The sequence below is a fragment of the Tauraco erythrolophus genome, chromosome 27 (genome assembly GCF_009769465.1).
Source record: "Tauraco erythrolophus isolate bTauEry1 chromosome 27, bTauEry1.pri, whole genome shotgun sequence".
Taxonomy (NCBI): domain Eukaryota; kingdom Metazoa; phylum Chordata; class Aves; order Musophagiformes; family Musophagidae; genus Tauraco; species Tauraco erythrolophus.
In genome coordinates this window covers 4,195,590-4,214,762 of record NC_141491.1, presented here as the reverse complement: position 1 = coordinate 4,214,762, position 19,173 = coordinate 4,195,590, and the positions used below count along the sequence as shown (strand labels likewise).

Here is a 19,173-nt window from a genome sequence, read left to right as displayed (position 1 = left end):
TGAAGCTCTGTGCTCAAGCGAGAGGGAGTGAGAACAAAGAAGAAAAATCTCATGAATGAGACCCAAATCCCCTTTGCCTGCCAGCCAAAACAAGAATCGCATTTATGTTCAATGCAAACAGCTCATGCCTGCCAGCCCGGAGCTGCCTGCGACAAATAAACCTCCGTGTTGCTATTCCCTGGAAATCCCCGTGTGACCCACTGCCCGGATTCCCTCTCTGGACCCATCACAACTGGGATAATTTCCCCTGAGCGTGTCCCCCATGATGCTGAGCCGCTGAAGCCTCAGGTTTTGGAAACACCTATTGCAAAAGGCCCGCGGATGGTTTGCTGGGAAAGACCAGGAGATCTTTTGCTGTGGACATGGGGAGTTTCACACGTGTCCTGGAGAGCTGCTCGGAGCAGGAAACCCCGGAGCTCGAGGAGGCTGGGTCTGCGCAGGCACCTTTAACCTTGGCTCAACCAAAAAGTCTCTACCAAGACAGCCCCAAGTGTGAAGGAGAATTAAAGGAAATAAATGGAGCCTTTTCAGCATTTCCATTTTGATGAGATGGCAGGGGAGATACTAACAAGAAAGCAGGTTTTTTAAGAAATTATTGCAAAACAAAAGCTCCCTTAAAACCTCCTTAATGTGCTCGGCATACTGTGGGTAATAAGATGGAAATGATAATGATTGTAGATTATGCGCAAGGTTGCTCACCTCTTCGCTGCAGCTTGTCATGGGATAATTTAGGGCTGCCGAAAGCTGGCTGTCAAGCAGCAACTCGACAATAGGCTCTGCCTCACTTTGGGGGCTTGTAACGTGCAGGGCTGCTCTGTTATTAGGCTGCTAACAAGCTGATTAGAGGCGGAAAAAGTGATGTTCCCAACTCCCTTGGACGCAGCTCTCTTTCTTAAAGCCTTCTGCTGCCACGGCGTCTGCTGAGCAACCCCAGGAGGGCTTCGTGGTGGTGCGGCTCGGCCGTGCTGCTGTGGGATGTGAGCTCTGAGACTGGGCTGGGATTGAAGGGCGATGGATGTGCTCGGGGGGCCAGCTGGAGGAATTGGGTGCTCGGTGCTGCCTCAACGCTTTAGCTGCTGGTTTGCAGTCTCGGGGAGAAAAAGGTCAAAAAGGTGTTGTTACGCAGCCTGTGCAGAGGATCTGGCTCTGAGCACGTCCTCGGGATGAAAACTGGGGGTGTTGGCATTGGCAGCACCCCGCGGTGGTGCTGGTGCTGCCCGGGATGCTCAGCGGGACATCCCCAGGCTGCTGCGGGGGGGGGGGATCCCCTTCACCTTCGCCCTGTTGCACCCAGGATTGAGGCCCCGTTGGGCTCCGTGGGGGTTCAGCACACCTGGGAAAGAAAAGCCAGGAGCGTCACCCAGACTGTTGTTCTTCCCATAGAACATGGCTGGAGTTTCGCTTCAGTCCCAAGGATGCCATGGGGCAGACCCACACCTCCAAACACTGCCTGGCACCTCTGCCCCGACCCCAGCCGAGCCTGTGGCCAAGGCTGCCTCGTGGTCTGGAGGAGCTGGATCAAAATCTCCATTTTTATTTTATTTTCCTTTACCTCGTGCCTACGACTTTGCATGGAGGTGGCATCTTATTATAACAAGTCCCCCAAGCCTTTTCTCAAAAGAACCTCTTATCCCTGCCGATCCCAGCGGATTACAGAAATAGCAATAACAGAGGATCTAAAGAAAGAGACAATTTCCTGCGCTGATAAGGCGGCAGCTGAACAGCGGTGTCATTGTCTGGTTCTCTGTTTATCACATTTGCTTTCAGCGAGGGAAAAGGAGAGAGGAAGGAATGAGAAGGACTGTCCAGTGGTTTGTTTAGCGGCGCGGGATGAGGGTTGATCAGGTTTTCCCTTCCCCGGCACCCGTGGCGGTGCAAAATCTCTCATAGCTGGGTCAGACCTGGATTTTGGGGGGTGGGTTTTGCCAATTAATGGCAGAGATTTGCTTTGGGACAAACACAAGGTGTACAGGGTTGTGCCTTGAGCTTGGGCTGCTCCTCCCAGGGCAGGACGGGCTCATCCAGCCCTGGGCCAAGTCTGGGCACAGCACTGAGCTTGGGGACTCGTGCTGGGTCATTTAGGGTTGCTGCGGTCCCTCGACGCAGCGTCACCATCCCGAGTCAGTGACAGGCTGTGTTCTTTGATCCTATCCACGAAGCAGCAGATGCTGCTGAGCCAGGAGCTGTAACTTCTTTTCTACCAGCAGCGCACACCTCAAAGGGCTCTGGAGGCAGCTCAAGTGTCGGTAGCGGAGGGGCAAACTGGAGTCCTGGGTTGGAAACCAATTAAGAGAGTAGGAGCCAAAATGGTGAGAAATGATCATTTTTCGACGTGGTGAAAGGTTAACTGGGCAGAGCTCTGTGGCTGACTTTAGGCTCCAGGCTAAAAATATTTCTCACTGAGCTGGAAAGGGGTTTGCTGCGGCGTGATGCAAAGCTGCGGAGGTTAGCCCGGGCTGCAGAAAATGGGGCTGTTTCTGGCAAATGCATCGTTAGGGTGAAGGTGGCTGCAGTGAGAGCCCAAAAGTGCTGCAGGGGTTTGAGGAGGGCTAAGAGATGGGGGGAGCCCAGAGCTGGTGCAACTGGGGGGTCTTGGTGGAAGGGAGTCCCCGGCAGCACTGGGAGATGGAGCCCTGACCCCATAGGGGGGAGCGTGCATGGAGATGTCTGCTCTGAGCTCAAGCTCAGCTGCTCTCTCCCTCTTTGCCGAAACGCCTCCAAGTCCCGAGGCATGGGTGGGAGTCGCTGCAGAGGCAGGAAATATGGAAATTGCCGGATTGCAAAGTGAGGCTCCTCCAAAAAGCATCTGCTGAGGACCAGGAGGGCGGGGGGCCGGCGAGGTGAAGGGCTGAGGAGCCTCAGCTGTGTCCCACAGGGTGTCACGCTGGTGTCAAGCAGAGTTGTGTCGGTCCCTGGGACAGGGGTTGGGGTGCCTGGAGTTGGTGTCCTAGTGCTGCCCTTGTTCCCAGCAAGTCTGGTCCTTGCGGTCCAGGACGCTTGCAGTGATATCTGGAGAGTTTCAGCAGAGGGGAAAAAAAAAACAAGGAAAAAAATAAAAAGAGAGCAGATATTCTGGCACAGAGATATGTTTTGACTTTCCTTGATGAAATGACATTTTTACTTCCATCAACCGCCTGGATTGACTCCGTGTGCATGTAGAGAGAAGGTGGAACAAACAAACTGGCGCATGTGACAGCAAGAGGTTTTATTCTGGGGACAAACGAAAGTTTTCGGTTGGCTCAGAGCAAGCTCTGTTGCTTTTTTTCTTTTGAGTTGAGTTGAAACACTTTTGGGGGTGTGTGTTTGTTTCTGAAGCAGGAGAACGGAGTGGGATGTTTCTTGGCATGGTCACACCTTGGACCTGCAGGTCCTGGGGTGGGATGACAGCCCCAGCCGGGAGCTGTTGCCTCCCACAGCTCTCACTCATGAGCTGGAGCTATCTCTGTGCACCTTCTCCCATGGGAGCCATGTAGAGCCTGTGCTCACCTTCTGCCCTTGATCACCTTTTTGCACCATTGACTCCAGAAAGCGCACCCCCAAATTAGGTGTGTACAGCTGGGGAGGTGGGGACCTCCTGCCCTCGCTGGTGCTGCAGCCCCCAGGATTCCCCCGGCTCCTCCAGGTCCTGCCACCCCTCATGGCACTAAATCCCACGTGTGAAACAACCGCAGAAGAAATGCTGGACCCCACGCTGTGACTGAGCCATGGGATGAAGTTCAGAAACTGCCCTAACTCTCCTTCTCAAACCTTGTTAGCAACCTGCGAAACAGCCCCGGCGTCTGAGCGCAGCTGGAACAGAAAAAAAAAGTGCGTGCAAAGGCACCCAGAGCCCCAGAGCCCTCTCCCTGCTCAGCCCAGCGACACCCAACAAGTGAGCCTTGCAGTAGAGGATGGGATGCTGGAGAAGATGAAGCCCTGTGCCAGGGGCAGGGATGCTGATGGAGCAGGGATGCTCGTGGAGGGCCTTGCCCACTCGGCCTCCTGTGTTGCTTGGCGGCGAGAGGTGGGGATGGGTGGAAGGAGGGGTTCTCTTCACCTCCCGTTGCCGCCTGCTTCAGATGCCCCTGGCTTGCGAGGAGCCTGCCAAATGCTTTCCATAGAAAAATGGATTATTCTACAGTCAGATTAATGGGCTTTCATTTTGCAAAACATCTGTCACTGTTAGTCCTGGACAGTGAGCGTGAAATTAGTTTTGACTGCAGAAAGGCAACGTCCGTGTGTAATATGTGACTTACATGACAACGGCCCAGGGAGCCAGCTGGGGAATGGGAATTACCTGTGGAAGGGAGATGGGGAGAGCGAGGGGTGCCCTGGGCTGGGCCCTGGGAGTGAGTGTCCTGCTGTGCCCATCACCCTGGCACCAGAGCTCCTGCCCTGTGGCTGGTGGATTGTGCTGTGGGTGTTGGGGAGGAGAGAGGGAGGGTGAAGAGGGTATGGGGGTTCATCTCTGGTGACGGTTCTGAGTTGGGGTGCTGGCAGGTTGCTGCCAGAGCACACATGGTGCTGGGAGGGCTTGGTGCAGGGAGGCTGTGCCAGGGCCCCGGAACGTGGGTCAGGGCACTGGCACAACCTCCCCGTGTTTGCAGGTGGGGAAAGAGCAACAGTGAGCCAGTAGCCTCTTGGCCCATGCAACAAGTCGAGTGCGATCCAATACTGCCAACGTTTCCAGCCCTGGCTCCCGACCCCTTCATGTATTTAACCCCAACATTTCCACCTTCCCCTGTTCCCTCTCCTGCTTTCCCAGCTGACCCTTTCTGGATCCTACAGAGCTGTGGTGGGTCTCAGCTCATGCCCTTGTGTCTTGCAGATGTACATCCAGACCACGACGCTCACCATCTCGGTGAGTCTGAGTGCCTCGGTGTCCCTGGGCATGCTCTACATGCCCAAGGTGTACATCATCCTCTTCCACCCGGAGCAGAACGTCCCCAAGCGTAAGCGGAGCCTCAAGGCGGTGGTGACTGCGGCCACCATGTCCAACAAGTTCTCTCAGAAGGGAGGTTTCCGCCCCAATGGAGAGGCCAAATCGGAGCTCTGCGAAAATCTGGAAACACAAGGTAATGTGGCTGCCTGAGGGGTCGGGGAGCTGGTCCTGCTGGGGACCAACGTGATGTTGGGAAGCCCAAAGCCCTGACTCGCCAGTGGGCTGTAGCTGTGCCGTCCTCCATGGGCGCAGGCAATGCTGGCAGCACTGTCCCTTGGCAAAGGGATGTCTTGGCGCCTTCCTGCCCCGTGGCTTGGCCCACCATCCCCAGGAGCAAGGGCAGCATGGGAAGGGCTGCACCCCATGGGCTCGGGGCCACTCTGCTCCTCGCTGTGCCCAAAGCCACCCTGAGGACGGAGCTGTGCTCTGGGTACCTGTGCTCCAGCTGGGGCACAAGCCTGGCTCTCGGTGAGGGGACAGCATCATCTCCTGTCCGTGGGCAGGGGAGATTCCTCCTTCATCAATTTATTCCCACACGAGAAATGCTGCAGCCACGTAGCTGAGACAGAACATGTTCTGCCTCCCTCTGCTCCTGGCGCTCCCATCCCTCCCCAGGGCTGTTTGTCTTATCCCATGGGAAACGGTGCTGGGTGACTGGCAGGGGAAATAATGCTGGAGACACGCTCATGCCACTGCTGGGTGAGGTGGCGGCCGGGGCACATGGAAATCAGCTTGAACAACTGGAGAAGGATCCTAAAGTCAGCTCACCCTGGAGCTGATCCTGGGAAGACTCTGGTGTGGCTGACGGAAGGGTGTTTGGTGTCTGCCTGTGGGCTCTTCCCAGGGGCCAGGCTGGAGCTGAGGCTGACACAGGGACAGAGCCACTGGTATCCCCTGGGAAGAAAGGCTGGGGGTCAGGAAACCCTGGGAAGGTGTTGTGGGTGCCTCTTCAGCATTTGGCTTTCCAAAACCAGAGCCTTGTAGGAGGAAGAAATGGTTGGAGCCAATGCTGCTGGGGACCTTTGAGAAGGGAAATCCCATTTGGGCTAAATCTGAAGAAAACCCTGCAGAAATACAAACGTTCCTCACGGACCAGCAACGTTTCTGGATTCCAGTGTCAGTGGGATGGAAACCAAACAGCATTTCCATGGAAAGCCATGATTGTCTTTGTAATCCCACAAACGGATTGCTCTCTTTCCAGCCAGAGCTATTTAATATCCCTTGGCATCTCTACAACCTCCGTACCCATTGCTGTGTCGCGGCGGTAGCTCTGTAGGTGATGTCTCTCCGTGGGCAGGTTCTCTGCCTACTCCACTCTTTCATCTACCTGTCTGCACTGTGATGGGCAGCTACATGGCCAGACCCCCCCCTTGCTGCCCGTGCTGGAGGTGGCTTTTGTCAGCCAGTGTCGCAGACCAGTGCGGTCTGTGGTCCTGCCCCAACGCGGCGGTGGGTAGGGGTCCCTCTGTCACCCCTGTTTTATTTGTGCGAGAGATGTGCTGTGCAAGGCTGGGGGTATCTGTGGGTCCCCACACTAAGGGTTGACCGGGAGCACACCAGCTGTGTCTTGGGGAGTCATCTGCTGCCAGCCACCTCATGGCACCCGTGTCACAGGCTGCGATGCTGTGCTTGTCCCCCTCCAGCCCCACGCAGCCGCTGCCCAGGGCTCTGCCAGCACAAAGGGCTGATGCTCTCCTTGCATCAGGGCTTGGAAGCCTGGATGCAGTGAACACCTCGTCCAGGACCCAAACCCAAACATTCCCATATGCTCTCCGAGGCATTAAGCATCCTTCTTCCCCATGGGATTTGCAGCAGGAGCCTCTCAGGATCGTACGTGCTGGGAGCAGGGAGAGCTGAGCCTCCCATCTGCTGCATCTCCGGCTCCAATGTGTCTCGCATGGGGAATATGGGAGCTTGGTGCGAACAGAGCTGGCAGCGCGCTTCGAGGTGTGCCAGGGCATGGAGCCGGGCACGGCGTCAATGCCGGGGGCAGGAGGCACGGTGGGGTTGTCAGCACAGGACCGAGGGACAGTTGAGTGAAAAACTAAACTGTCGCTGGTGGGTCACGTATCCTTAAATAAACAACAGAATAAATAATTCACAGGGCTTTGATATGGGCAGATTGGCTATGAAAACATTGCGGCTAACAAATAGCTCTGTCAACTCTCATTTCTTATGGCCTATCTAATTGTTATCTGGGAATACCAGCCTGAAATCCGCAGCAAGGTTCATTTGTCAGCGAGGCACCGAGACGGAGGGAGAGCTGCCGGTGTCCCCTCTGCGCCGTGCCCTAGGGATGGTCTGCACAAAGGACACGTTTGTGCCGCTCATGGTGTCTTGGGCTTTGCTGTCTGTCCCAGCGCTTGTCCGTGTCCCCAGCTGGAGGGTGTCCGTGTGTCTGCTGAGCCCCTGGTACCCAGGGACCTCATGGTGGGATGTCTGCAGAGCATCGTGCCTGGCCAACGCGCTGAGACAAGCCGGGGCGTTGCAAACTGCCGCTTCCACCTCTCCCTGAGCTGTGGCTGCTGCTAAAAGCAAGTGACGTGCTGCAGCCTCCGAGCCCGACGGCAGGGGTGCAGCCCTGCGGGGAGCGGGAGGATTTATTGTGATCTGGCGTTTTCCTGGCTCTGGGCCTCGCTGCGGCTCCCCCGGTGCCAGTCTGGGACGTGCGGTGGCTTTGTAGCCATTGCTGCCTCCTCTCCTCGTGTGTTCGACCCCATCCCGAGGGCTGGCATGTCTTGGGGAAGCTGGAAGGTGGCAGCAGGTTTGGGTACGTGTTCTCCTCCAGCACCCGAGCACGAGCGCAGGGATCCGTGGTGAGGGATGCAGCCGGGCTGGCTGGCTTTGTGCCACCCGCTGCCGGCACTGCCCGTGCCCTGCTGCTCCGCTCCCAGCTGCCACGGAGCAGCGTGCAGGGGTGTGGGGAGCCCAGCTTGGACCCCAAATCATGCTCTTGCAGGACTGAGGCAAGCTGAGCTTTTGGGAACATGGAGCACGTGAGGTTTGTCTGTAAGAGGCTGCTGAGGGAAGTGAATGGGAGCCTGAGGACACATCGCCTGTGGCTCGTGTCACATCCTAGGGTCTCTCTTTGGGATGAACTGTCTTTCGTGAGCCTCCCAGGGCTGCTGTGGGGCTCAGCCCCTCTGCCACGGCTCAGTGCTCCCCCAGGGAACGATCCTGAGTGCTGGTGCCAGACGGATCCATGAGCAAACCCCACGTCACGTCCCCGCCAGCATCTCCTGGCACGACAGTCGGGTCAGGGTGACGGGATGGGAGCCAGGAAGGGAGGGCGGGCTTCATCAACGATACATGTGAGGTTTCTCTCTCTTTCCAGCACTGGCTACCAAACAGACCTACGTCAGCTATAGCAACCACGCGATTTAGCTCCAGCCATCGCAACTGCCTGGCACGAAGGGAGGCTGCGGGTGCCACGACGCAGGAGGGAGCTGAGTCGCATCGCTCGTCGCAGGACGCTGGAGGGGGAGCTGGATGGGACGGGGAGGTGGCAGCCGGGGGGACATGTTCCTGGCTGGGCTGCTGAGCAGAGCTCCTAGGGAAGATGGCCATCAACGACAGCAAAAAATCAAACAAAAAAAGAAGAAACAATAAAAAGAAACCACCGTGACAATGCATGCCTCCCCACGGAGGAAGAGGAACCGCTGAGCAGGGGGCACGTAGTGCGGGGAAGAGGTGACGGACTTCGGCAAGGCGTTGGGTTTTTTTTTCTGTATCTTGACAAAAAAAAAAAAGAGAGACCCAACATTTTCCCTTTTCTGGAATCTGTGAGATTGTTTGTGGTTGTGCAGAACCTTCTGTTTTCTCTTTATTTATTTTTTTTTTAATCCTCCATTTTCTTTTGTTCCTGTCTTCCTCTGTCCCTCTTCACTCTCTCTCCCGTATCCTTCCAAATTCTCTATGTTGCAAAAAGGAAAAATAAATAAAAATACATAAAATTTAAATAAAAAAAAACAGACAACGAAATAAAAGAAAATCAAACCTAGACTGTGTTCAAAGTGCTGATTTCTATAGGTGGTTAATTAATGTATGTGATGACCATATGGATTGAAACATGTCTGCTGTATGTACTGACCAGTCAAAAAACAAAAACCACACACACACACACACAAAAAAAAAAACAAAGTTCAGTGCCTGGATGTTTATGAATTATTCGATGACTGTGTAGAGCATGATCATTTTTATACGAGGAGATTTCTAATAAAAGACCATGGTTTTGCACTCAGCGTTTGCCGTCTCTTGGTGACTGTTCGTTCCAGGCTCCGGGAGGTGACTTGGTTTTGGCTAATGGGGAAGGTTTTGGGTGGCCTCCCTCCCCGGGCCATCCTGCTGCAAAAGGGGTCCTTGTGAGAGGGGACGGGACAGGGAGAGGAGAGCTCAGCATCACCCAGGCACACATCCTGCTCAGCGATCCGGGGCGGAAAGGGCTGATTCCTCCTCGTTTGCTCTTCCCCAAAGTGTGGGCTGAGTCTGGAGGGGTGGAGCGGAGAGGAAGGGATTTTCCAGGGCTTTTTTTTTTTCTCCCCTCTTTAGAGGCAGGGCCAGCTCCACCCTCCCCATCAGGACCAACCTGGGCTAATTAGGGAGTTAGCAGCTAATAAAGGGCAGCTCTGCCCTTCCTGCAAGGAGGGTTCCTCTTCCTGGCTCTGCCCTGCCCCTTGGGATGGCTCAGCCCGGTGTGCAAGGTACGTGCCTGGTCAGAGTTGGTTTTGCGTGTTTTGGGGAGTTTTGGTGTGTTTTCTGCCGGTGTCCGTGCCCCTGCGGTCTGGGAAAGGCCCTTGGAAAAGAGGTGGCTGTGCATTTTTTGCTGCAGGGTAAGGAGAGGATGGTCCCAGGTTGTCTTTCTTCTGGAGAGCAGGTAGGGGAAGAGAGGCAGGGCTGCCTCCAGATTCTGGGCAAGTCGTTGCTTTAGGTGCCCAGCAAAAGCACTGGAGCTGGCAGCGGTGTCCTGCCCTTGCAGCCACTGGAATAGGCTGCCCAGGGAGGTGGTTGAGTCCCCATCCCTGGATGTGTTTAAGAATAGGGTGGATGATCTACTTGGGGATATGGTTTAATGGGGATTAGGGACCGTTGGGCTCCATGATCTCTAAGGTCTTTTCCAACCTAGAAATCTATGAATGAGGGTGCTGGGATGTCTCCCCATCCCTTCACATGTGCTCCTCCTGGTCTGAAGGTGCCCCCGTATTCCCTTCTCTGAGCCTGAGCGAAGTTACCCCTGGGTTTTGCACGTTTCTGGATCTATTTGTATATTAATCTCAGCTCTGCTCTCGCTCTGGTGGGTCCCCCAGGCTGTGTGCCCTGGGGAGGGGAGGCCTCGATGCCACTCTGAGCACCGCGGGGAGCTTCAGTGTTTGATCGATGCCCGAAGGGAAACGCGACTGTTCCCTGTCAGCACGGAGAGGACAAAGCACGGCTTGAAGGCTGGAGTTAAAGAAAGAAAAAAGGAATGTAATGAAAAGCTTGAAACTTTGATAAGATCATACTTGTCAAAAGAGCTTCTCAGGAGAAAAAACTGCTGCGTTCCCACCGCATCCATCACTGTCGGATCAGGTGTGAAACGTCACCTGGTTCAGAGGGCTCCCAGAAAACCTGAGTTGATGTCTCTGGTGCTGTTTCTAGCTCTGAGATACTGCTCTACTGTTTTTACAAGCAGTTTCCCACCCCAAATTCTGCCTGATAACGACTGGAACGGCGGATTCTACCTTAATTACAGCATCCCCCTCCCTTCCCTCGTGGTGTCTGTGAGGAGGAATGAGCCCTCCAGAGAGGCTGTGGCTGGGGGCTGACCGTGCTGCCACGGAGCCGATCTTCCAGGCTCGTCTGTCCTTGCATGGCTTGCGAAGTTCTGCGAGGCACGGTGCAGACACCAGGGCTGGGCAGGGTGTGGGGAAGAGGAAGCCTATGGTAGTGAGGCTGGGTCTCTTGGGATGATGCTTTCTTGGCATCCCAGGCAGGATGCAGAGAGCTGTGCTGCTCTAACTGCTGTGCTTCAGTAGCTGAATGAACCATTTTTTTTCACAATGTGAAGAATTGCAAATGCTTCTCCAACGTGTTGCTCTCCATCTCACTTGTTCCCAAACGTTTCTGCCTTCAAACTGCTTCCCTAGAAACGCAGCCAGCCCTGGAGCACGTCCTGCCAGCCGCTCGGGCTCCGCTGCTGGGGGGCCTTAAGGCAAAAGGTGTGCAGAAACAAGAGTTGTGCTGACGGCTTTGGCAGCCAGCAACACGCAGCAGCTCTAAAAGCCATCGCTTTGGATGGTGGGATGGGGGCTTCCATGACTGGGATGCCACATCCCAATGGAATGCTTTTCATGCTTGCTTGGGGAAGAAGTCACTTGGCTAAACTTCAACGTGGTTTCGAGTAGATTCATGTTCCCCTCTCGCATCAGGCCCTGTTTAAACACAATAGCTACCCTGATTTCTTGATGGATCTGGTGGAGTGTTAAATCAAGAGAGTCCTCATGTGGGTACTTATTTTGGTGTAAGTGTGCTTTACAGTGATTCAGTCTTATTCCTCACAGGCTTCAGCTTAAATGATAGAAAGATGCTCTTAAACAGATATGCAAAATATTTGCACAAATCCAACCTCGCCGATCTCGAAACAGAATTTTAATTGGCCTTGTTTGTTTTTTTTGTATCTCAGCTAAAACCTCCGCTCGTTGGCACCGTTCCCATGTGCTGCCAAGCAGACCTGTGTCCCTCCCAGGGCCGGGCACGTTTCAGCCACAGATGCTGTGACCTCCGAACACGGCTGGTTAATTTTATACCGTGTTTCATGATACAGTGCTGTTTAATTCTAGACACTTATTTGATTATGAAAGCTAATTAAAAGGGAGCACTCTGTAAGCCATTGCGATGGATGTGGAGCGACGCGGATCTGGGCGGCTCTGGCGCCGATCTCTGCGGAGAGGTGATGGCTGCTGCTGGGGTGGTTTTTGGGAGCTGGCGACTATTAGGATCAAGTTTCTGCTTTGCTTTGAATTTTCGAGGGCAATTCTGCTGCCTGTGGCTGAGCAGAGTAGATACTGTGTGATCTGCTGAGGGATTTCCTTGGTGTGTTGTTGCTTGTTATTTTCAAGTAAGGCGCCTGTCCTGAAATCGGTGCTGTTGTTTCTCCTCCCTCCTCGCCTCCCGAACAGCTTAAAAGCACTTGTCTGATTTTTCTCCTAATTTCTTTGAAGAGTTGTTGAATTTAAATAGCAATAATTGCCTGAGTTGCCCGAGTGGTTGACCTGCATGTTTTTCTCTTTTTCTGGGAATCTGAGAAGTAGGAGGGAGAAACCCAGGCTGGTGCCATCTCCCTCCATCACCTGCTTGTATCTTCCCCCTCTTCAAACTTTCTGTTGGTCTTGGCTGCTGTTCCCAATCCCCAGCTCCTCTCCTGAGCTCCCTCCTCCAGGTACAGCCAGGAGCTTTTGGGGTCCGGCTGCCCTTTCCGCAGCATGGCTTGGGGCTGGAATGGGGGGGCTGTGTGCGGGTTCTCCTCCCCAACCCAGTGCGGAATGGCAGCAGCGTGGAGCGTGTCATTAACTCTCTTCTGTGAAAGGCAAATTGCAGACTTTAGTGACACAATTAGGTCTGCTCGATAGGAAATGGAAACCCAAAAGAATTTATCTGAATTTCTCGATCTGCCCTCCACCTTGTCCTTTGCTCCTCCGTAGCATTGACTCGGGTGGAAATTGCTCCCCCATCACTTGAGTCTGGAGATCTCCTGTTGAAGCCACGGCAAAGCTCCTTAGTAAGCAAATCTGGAGGAAGGGGATGGAAAGAGCAGGGCTGGAGTAGAAAGTGCCTCGTCACTTGCTCCAGGACAGGTCTCCATCCAGCTCCTCTCCCACAGGGAGAGCCACAGGGTCCCGTTTTGGCCCCAGGAGAGCTGAGTGCTGCTTGGAGCAAGGTGTGACTTGCATTTAGAGCAGAAGGCAGCAAAGCTTGTGGCAGATGTTGCAGTTCGTTACGCAGTGGGGGACCAGCTCTGCGGCGAGCGAGTCAAGCTAATTTCTGCTCTGGGAAGCGTTTCTCCCAATGAGATCTGCTGCCAGCTGAAACCTTTGGCCTGGAGCATCAGGATCTTGAACTTAATTTTCCTGGGCATTGGGAAGCCAGCGAGGAGGATGGAGAGCTGTGATAAGCATATCAGTGCTGCTGAGAAGACGAGTGATGCTTCTGAGTGGTCTCGGAGGGCAGTGGGTGCCCCAGAGGGAGGTGGAAGCACCCCAGTCCTGGGGCTGGGGAAGGACCAGCAGCAGAGCGGGCTGGATGTGCCAACTGCCTGGTTTTCCTTTGGCAAAGTGGTCCCTGCGGCTGAGCTGGTGGTCACGGCTGGAGACGTGTGTGTGCTGTGAGGGTCTCTCCCCAGTGCCAATGTTCTCTTGTATGGCCGAGCGAGTCGATGGCAGATTGTGTTGAAATCTCACTTCAGCGGCGAAAGCTGCAATTAGCATTTAATGAAGCTTCTTGCTTTTATTTTTAGGTAACCTCTGATTCCCTGACTGTGTAATTTAGTCCTCCATTGCTTGGAGATAATTAAAGTATGTCACTATAATTTGCTTTTTTTAAAAGCCTGTAATTATGTTTTTATTGAGAATAAAAAAGGGGGGGGAGGGGGAAATGAAAACAATGTTAGGGGAGGAGAAGGCTTTGGATGGGCAAGGGAGATTTCTTCCAGCTTGAAGGCTTGGGAGATCTTTCTGGGATGCTGGGGGGACTGGGGACAGAGGAAGGGCTCCTTCTGTATGAGCATGGGTAATAACAAGGTGCAGTGTTTCAAGTGGAGATGTGAGAGCTTTGGGTGTCCACAAGTCCTGATGGTGCCCGCACGTGGTTTAGCAGCAGCATAACCGTGGTGTGTGCGTGGGCTGCATGAAATACCAGCGCTGCTTCCTCTGCTGCCTTGTTTGTGGTCTTCAGTGCCAGTCCCCAGCACCCTGGGAAAGAGGGGGGGGGACAACCCTGCTCCCTCTGTGCCCCAACCTGCACCTCTGGGGCAGCCCTGAATGGATTTAGCCTGGAGCAGAACAGCTGAGGTCTCATCCCTGCAGCCTCCAGCTCCCAAGACCACCCTGCCAAGCCCAGCAAACATCTGCGTGTGTGCCGGGTCTTCGCGTTCCAATCGCAGGCATCTGGTCTCCACGACAAAACATGCTTGGCTGATGCAGGGCTACGTAGCTCACACTAATGTGTCCTCTCCGCACAATAATAAATTAATGGGGAGGAATTAAATGTACCTCCCAGGCCTGGCAGGACTGCACAGCCTTTGGGGGATGCTCCTTGCAGTTTGGGTTGTATTTCCATCTGTAAACGCTGCTGCTGGATGTCAAACAACCTATGTCCCTCCAAACACCTCCTCGCACCGTCTAACACGGAACGTGCCAGGCAGAGTGCCCTGCCTTGCTCCAGCCCCTGTAACATCGTGCGTGGCACTGGGCCAAGCGTTGCTCACAGGCAGCCCGGCAAAGCTGCTTCCTGGCAAACCAGTCCGAAATGAGAGCGTGGCCATCGCGGGAGGAGCTGCTCACCTGCAATTCACAGCCTGGAAATTGGCTCTTGGAGGGAAGTTGAATAACGAATAAATTCAAGATAATTGATTGGCCTGTCGCCAGTTCACAGCCAGAGAGAGCTGAAATGAGTTGGATTGTTGGCTTTTTCTTTAAGTTATTCTCGCTCAAAAATTTGAGCGCTAAGAGGTTACATTTAGTTTAGAATATATTTAATTCATTAAAACGTTGATCTTCTCTGCTGCAGAGTTCAGATATGATCCCAGGCTTTATTTCTTATCTAAATGCAAAGGTTTCTTGCCAGAAATACAAAGCAGAAAAAAAAATCTCGGTGCTTAGGAAAAGTGATGTGATGAAGGGAGTGCGGAGTGGACTGCGTTCCAGTGCTAGGAACCCACTGTGACTTGAGCTGACCTCCTCGATGGCATGTGCCCAGTTTTCTTCTTGCCCACATCAGGACGCAGTCTTTAGGGGCTCTCACCTGGTCCCCCGGTGTTCAACATGTCCTAATGCTGCAAGCAGCACCCTGGTGTCTCTGCAGCCAGCACATAATGCAGGGTGTTTGTACTCTGGGATGCTGTGAAACGCGTTGCAATCCCCTGCAAAACTTCTCTCTGGAGCTGTCTGCTCCTTGTGGAGCAAAAGTGACCTATGAAAGTCTCTTTGATAGAGCAGGATCAGATCAGGGATTTGTATTCAAGTGTGTCCTCGGGCTATACATCCACCCCCAAGATACCTGCTCTCCGGGTGTCTGAATTGAATGGCACCATGAGTAGGATCAGTCCCCCGCTACGTTCTCAGCACGTTCATGTTCCTCCTCGCTGTGCAGAAATCCCCCTCCTGAGCCGGGTGTCACACCACCTTCCTTGCGGAGCCTTTGTCATCTGCTGGGGATAACAAAGGGAAGGAACAGCACTTAAAACCCAGTAAAACCCACACACCATCATCAGCTATTGTACTGGTTGCTATGGGAACCCCATACATGCACCGGAAACGCTAGAGTATGTAAATGAGCTTCTTAATTAGTTCTCCTCAGTCTTTTCATGTTCCTGGTGCAGCAATTTGATCATTAGATGAACATGCCATTTAATTATCAGCAGCTTAACCAAACACAAGTTGGGGTGACCTTTGGGGAGGGCAGGGTGTCTTGGGAGCTGGCTGGCGGTGGAAGGAAGCTGGAGGCCAGAAGCTGCAAGGAGCTTGGACTCTTCTCTAGCAGCTTTTGTGCTGGCAGGAGCTACCAGTATGGTTTTTGTTGCTTTTGGAGAGGAACAGCAAGTGAGGGTGGGTCTTGTGTCTCCAGACTGCCCCAGCCTTCCCAGAAAGGGCTGTCTGGTTGCTGGGGGTTCAGCAGCGTGGTTGCACGTGCAGCGAGCTGAGATTGTGTGGTTAGCGTGAGCAGAAGGACCAAGCTCCTTGTCTTGCTGTGGGGCAGCAGTGGACTGGAGGGCTGGCTGGAAAAGCCAAGCCCTGAGCCCCTCTGAGCCTTGGGGCAGGTTGCAGTGTTACCCTGGCACTGCTGGCCCCGGGCATTGGGGTTGGACTGGGTGCCTCCAGCCTGGCATGCTGGTTTTGCAGAGCCAGATGCCAGCCGGGTGCATGTGTGAGCTCTTGCTGTAAATGCTATGAGTTTTTCACCAAACAAGCTTCATTAATCGTCTAATAACCGGATTAATTAAGGACACTGAAAGTAAACAGCAAGAATGTAATTTGCCTCTGATTGCCATGTAATTGCGGGAGTATGGTCCTATTTGCATATGCGGAGAGTGGTGTTGACAGAGGCACTGGGACCAAGAATGACAATTTATGGAGGGCAAACGTGCCCTCGGGGTGTCCAGACGCCTTCAGCCATACTCTTTGCTGCCTTTGGTGCTGCCTGCGTATGTTTTTCTCTGTAGTTCTCTGACTTCTTCCCAATTAGCCAGCTCTCCTGCTATTTGTGGAGCTTTCCGAGCTATTTGCTTAGGCAAACACTGATGCTCCAAATAGACCGGCAGATCAGCTTGGGAACGCTCTCCTGTGTCCTGCGAGGCAGCAGAAATAGCTGAGAAAAAACCTCCCTTTCTCTCGGGGTTGTCCTGCTAAGGGTGAGGATGGCCAGTTCTCCCTTTGACCCTGCTTACTAGGGACTTGGGGATTTTGGTTGTGCTTGGAAGAACTTGCCCTTGCAAGCCCCAGAGAGCTTCCAGTGCCCCGAGAGGAGACAGAGCTCAGAGGTGACCTGAGAGCATGCACAGAGGAAAGCAGATGCTGTGCATCTTGGAGGCAGAGCCAGTGAGTGAATACCAGAGTCCGAGTCCCACACCATCTTGCATCTCATGTCCTCCACCCCTCATCAGCTCCTTGTTTTGTGGTTTTTCTTTTTTTTTTTTTTCCCCCCCAGCACTTCTCTTTTCCTGCAAACGCAGACATCTGGATGGTGACTAATCTTCCAACTCTCTGCCTCCCATTAGCCCTGGGTGAGCTTTCTTCTTGCATTTGGCCTTGTCAACACTGGATCTGGGAATGGGAGCACTGCATGGTGCTCTGCAGACATGACTATGCATTCTCTCCACGCCTGCACGCACGTGCCCAAAGGGGAGAATTCGGAGGACTTAGAGAGCCCTAGAGTCATATATTTCTCTCTCTTGTCAGACACAAGTTGGTGTAAACCTATAACGTAGAGGGATGTGACCTTTCAGGACCAGCCCAGAACATCTGTGGTAGGCATGATTTCTAAGCGTATCCATTTTTTCTTCCTCACGGTGGTGATAAGGTCTGTATGCTCCAGCTGTTTCAGCCTGTTCTTCATGTGTAGATGGACTTGGATTAAATCAGTGTGTGTTATTTGCTTGAAATGGGCACCTGCTGCTCACTTGTGTGTCCTCACAGTCAAGTGGGATGAGAAGTGGTGAATATGATCCGTTGAGCGATTGTTTTAGAAGAGAGCTTGCTGGCAAAATGGATGGGGGCCGGTTTGCCAGCAGAACGCTGGCCACAAATATCTGTGAAGGAAAATGGGGACTTGGGACCTCCCCTCCTGCCTGTCTGTGGGCATCTTTCCCATCAACTATTTGTTTCCTCGCAGCATCTGATGGTTTTGGGCCAGTTTCCCACGGCTTTGAGTGCCATACCTGTCCTGAGCAGCTGCCAAACTCCATTCAGCACAGACAGTGTTTTGTTCTGCTCTTCTGGAAACTTGAAACGTTTAGAAAGAAATCAAGTTTTCCCTTGAAATTCAGTGGGGAGAGGGGTTGGAAGGAAGGTAGCCTTCTGTTTATTTTGCACTGCCTTTCTGTAAGCTGCTATAAACAACCTGTCATCATATCTCCAGTGAAGCAGTTGAGCAGGCTCCCCAGGTGTCTGCATTTGGTTCCTTGCCATGCGAGGTCTTGTTAGAGGTGGTGTTTGTTTCTGGTTAGCCATGGACTCCCTTTGAGCTTGAAGAGCAAGACAAGGAAACAGCAACAAATGGAGCTTTATTTGAACTTCTAAAAATCTCTATTTCCTGCGGCGAACGACATCCTGGAGCGGCTGGAGGCTGCACCCCACTAATGTTTCACGGTGAAGTTTTCAAAGCGATAAACAAGGGAGGCAATCAGCCCCTCCTGAATATCAAGGGGATGTGGGTGGTGATGCCTGCTGTGCCTTTGAGACCTCTCCTGTTGTCAGCATGCTTTCTTCAGGAATCGAGGCCAACGTGAGGGCTCTGCCACTGCTGTTGCCTGCTTTAAGCTCTATCTGAATGCTTCAGACCTCCCCTACAACGACCTGGACTTGCTTCTGGAGCTGCGGTATCATTCCCTCTGTCTAGGGTAAGCCAGCGCTTCTCAGTTTGGAGAGCAAGCCTTTGCTCCCTCTGCATGTTGGCCCCTGAAGATCAAATATTTGGTCTTGAAACCTGTGGACATGAGTCTCAACATTAAGGCTTAACGTTGTTCTTGCAGATGTCTGGTCCCCCACCACCCTCCCTCTTTTCCTTGTTCATTAGAGGTGGTGTGAGGGATCTGCAAGAACTTGACCTTGAATAAATGTTGGTGGACCCAAAAGGGTGGATGTGTAGGCCTGTCACCGTGTCCTGGCTTGGGTGATCTTTGGCTTTGAGGATTCTGAAATTCTGATTTGATTCCCATGTGACCCTGGCATGGGCAATTCATCTTTCCCTGATCTCGCCCTGAAATTTTTCTCTGTCCAAGTGGGCTCTGTATTCTGGTGCTGTTTTTCAAGGCTGACGGGGAAGCTGCCTCTGGTCTGGTTGTCAGTGCTGCTGCTTTTCTATTATTTTTCAGATGCCTTGTGCTTTTTTCAGGGGAAAAAAAAAATTCCAAACCCTTTTTTGTGATTTTTCTCTTCTCTGTAATTAGATGTAGCAGTGATCAAAATATGTTGCATTGCACTGCAAGCTTCTTCAGGCAGATGTTTCATCACCGGAGGAGAGATGACTTCATCCTTTACATTTGGGGAAAATTAAGAGAGGAAAAAAGAAAAAGGCGAAGGAGAATGTTGGATTTCCTGTTGTGTGAATACATCTCACTGAGCTTCAGGGAAAGGACGTGCGAGAGAAGAACCAGGAGCAGGAGAGAGATGGAGGGCAGATATTTTTATTTATCTGATATTCAGATCTTGAGAAATACACTCGTCAGTGCTTATTTTTCTGCAGAAAACAGGGATGGTGGCTGTGACCCACCTTGCTTCTTTCCTGCAGCCTCCCTTGGAGAAGGGTTTTCAGCACAAGGCAGGCTGTTAGCTCCACATTTTGAT

The 19,173-nt window shown here is 53.0% G+C and overlaps 1 protein-coding gene across 1 annotated transcript in view; it reads left to right on the top strand.

Annotated features, from left to right (window-relative positions):
- Window positions 1–8,305, top strand: part of GRM4 (glutamate metabotropic receptor 4) — a 41,484-nt gene extending 33,179 nt beyond the window's left edge. Inside the window, 2 exon segments of the mRNA XM_086627174.1 lie at window positions 4,808–5,054; window positions 8,256–8,305. Coding sequence (XP_086483300.1) covers window positions 4,808–5,054; window positions 8,256–8,305 — 297 coding nt within the window.
- The last annotated feature ends 10,868 nt before the right edge of the window (window positions 8,306–19,173 follow it).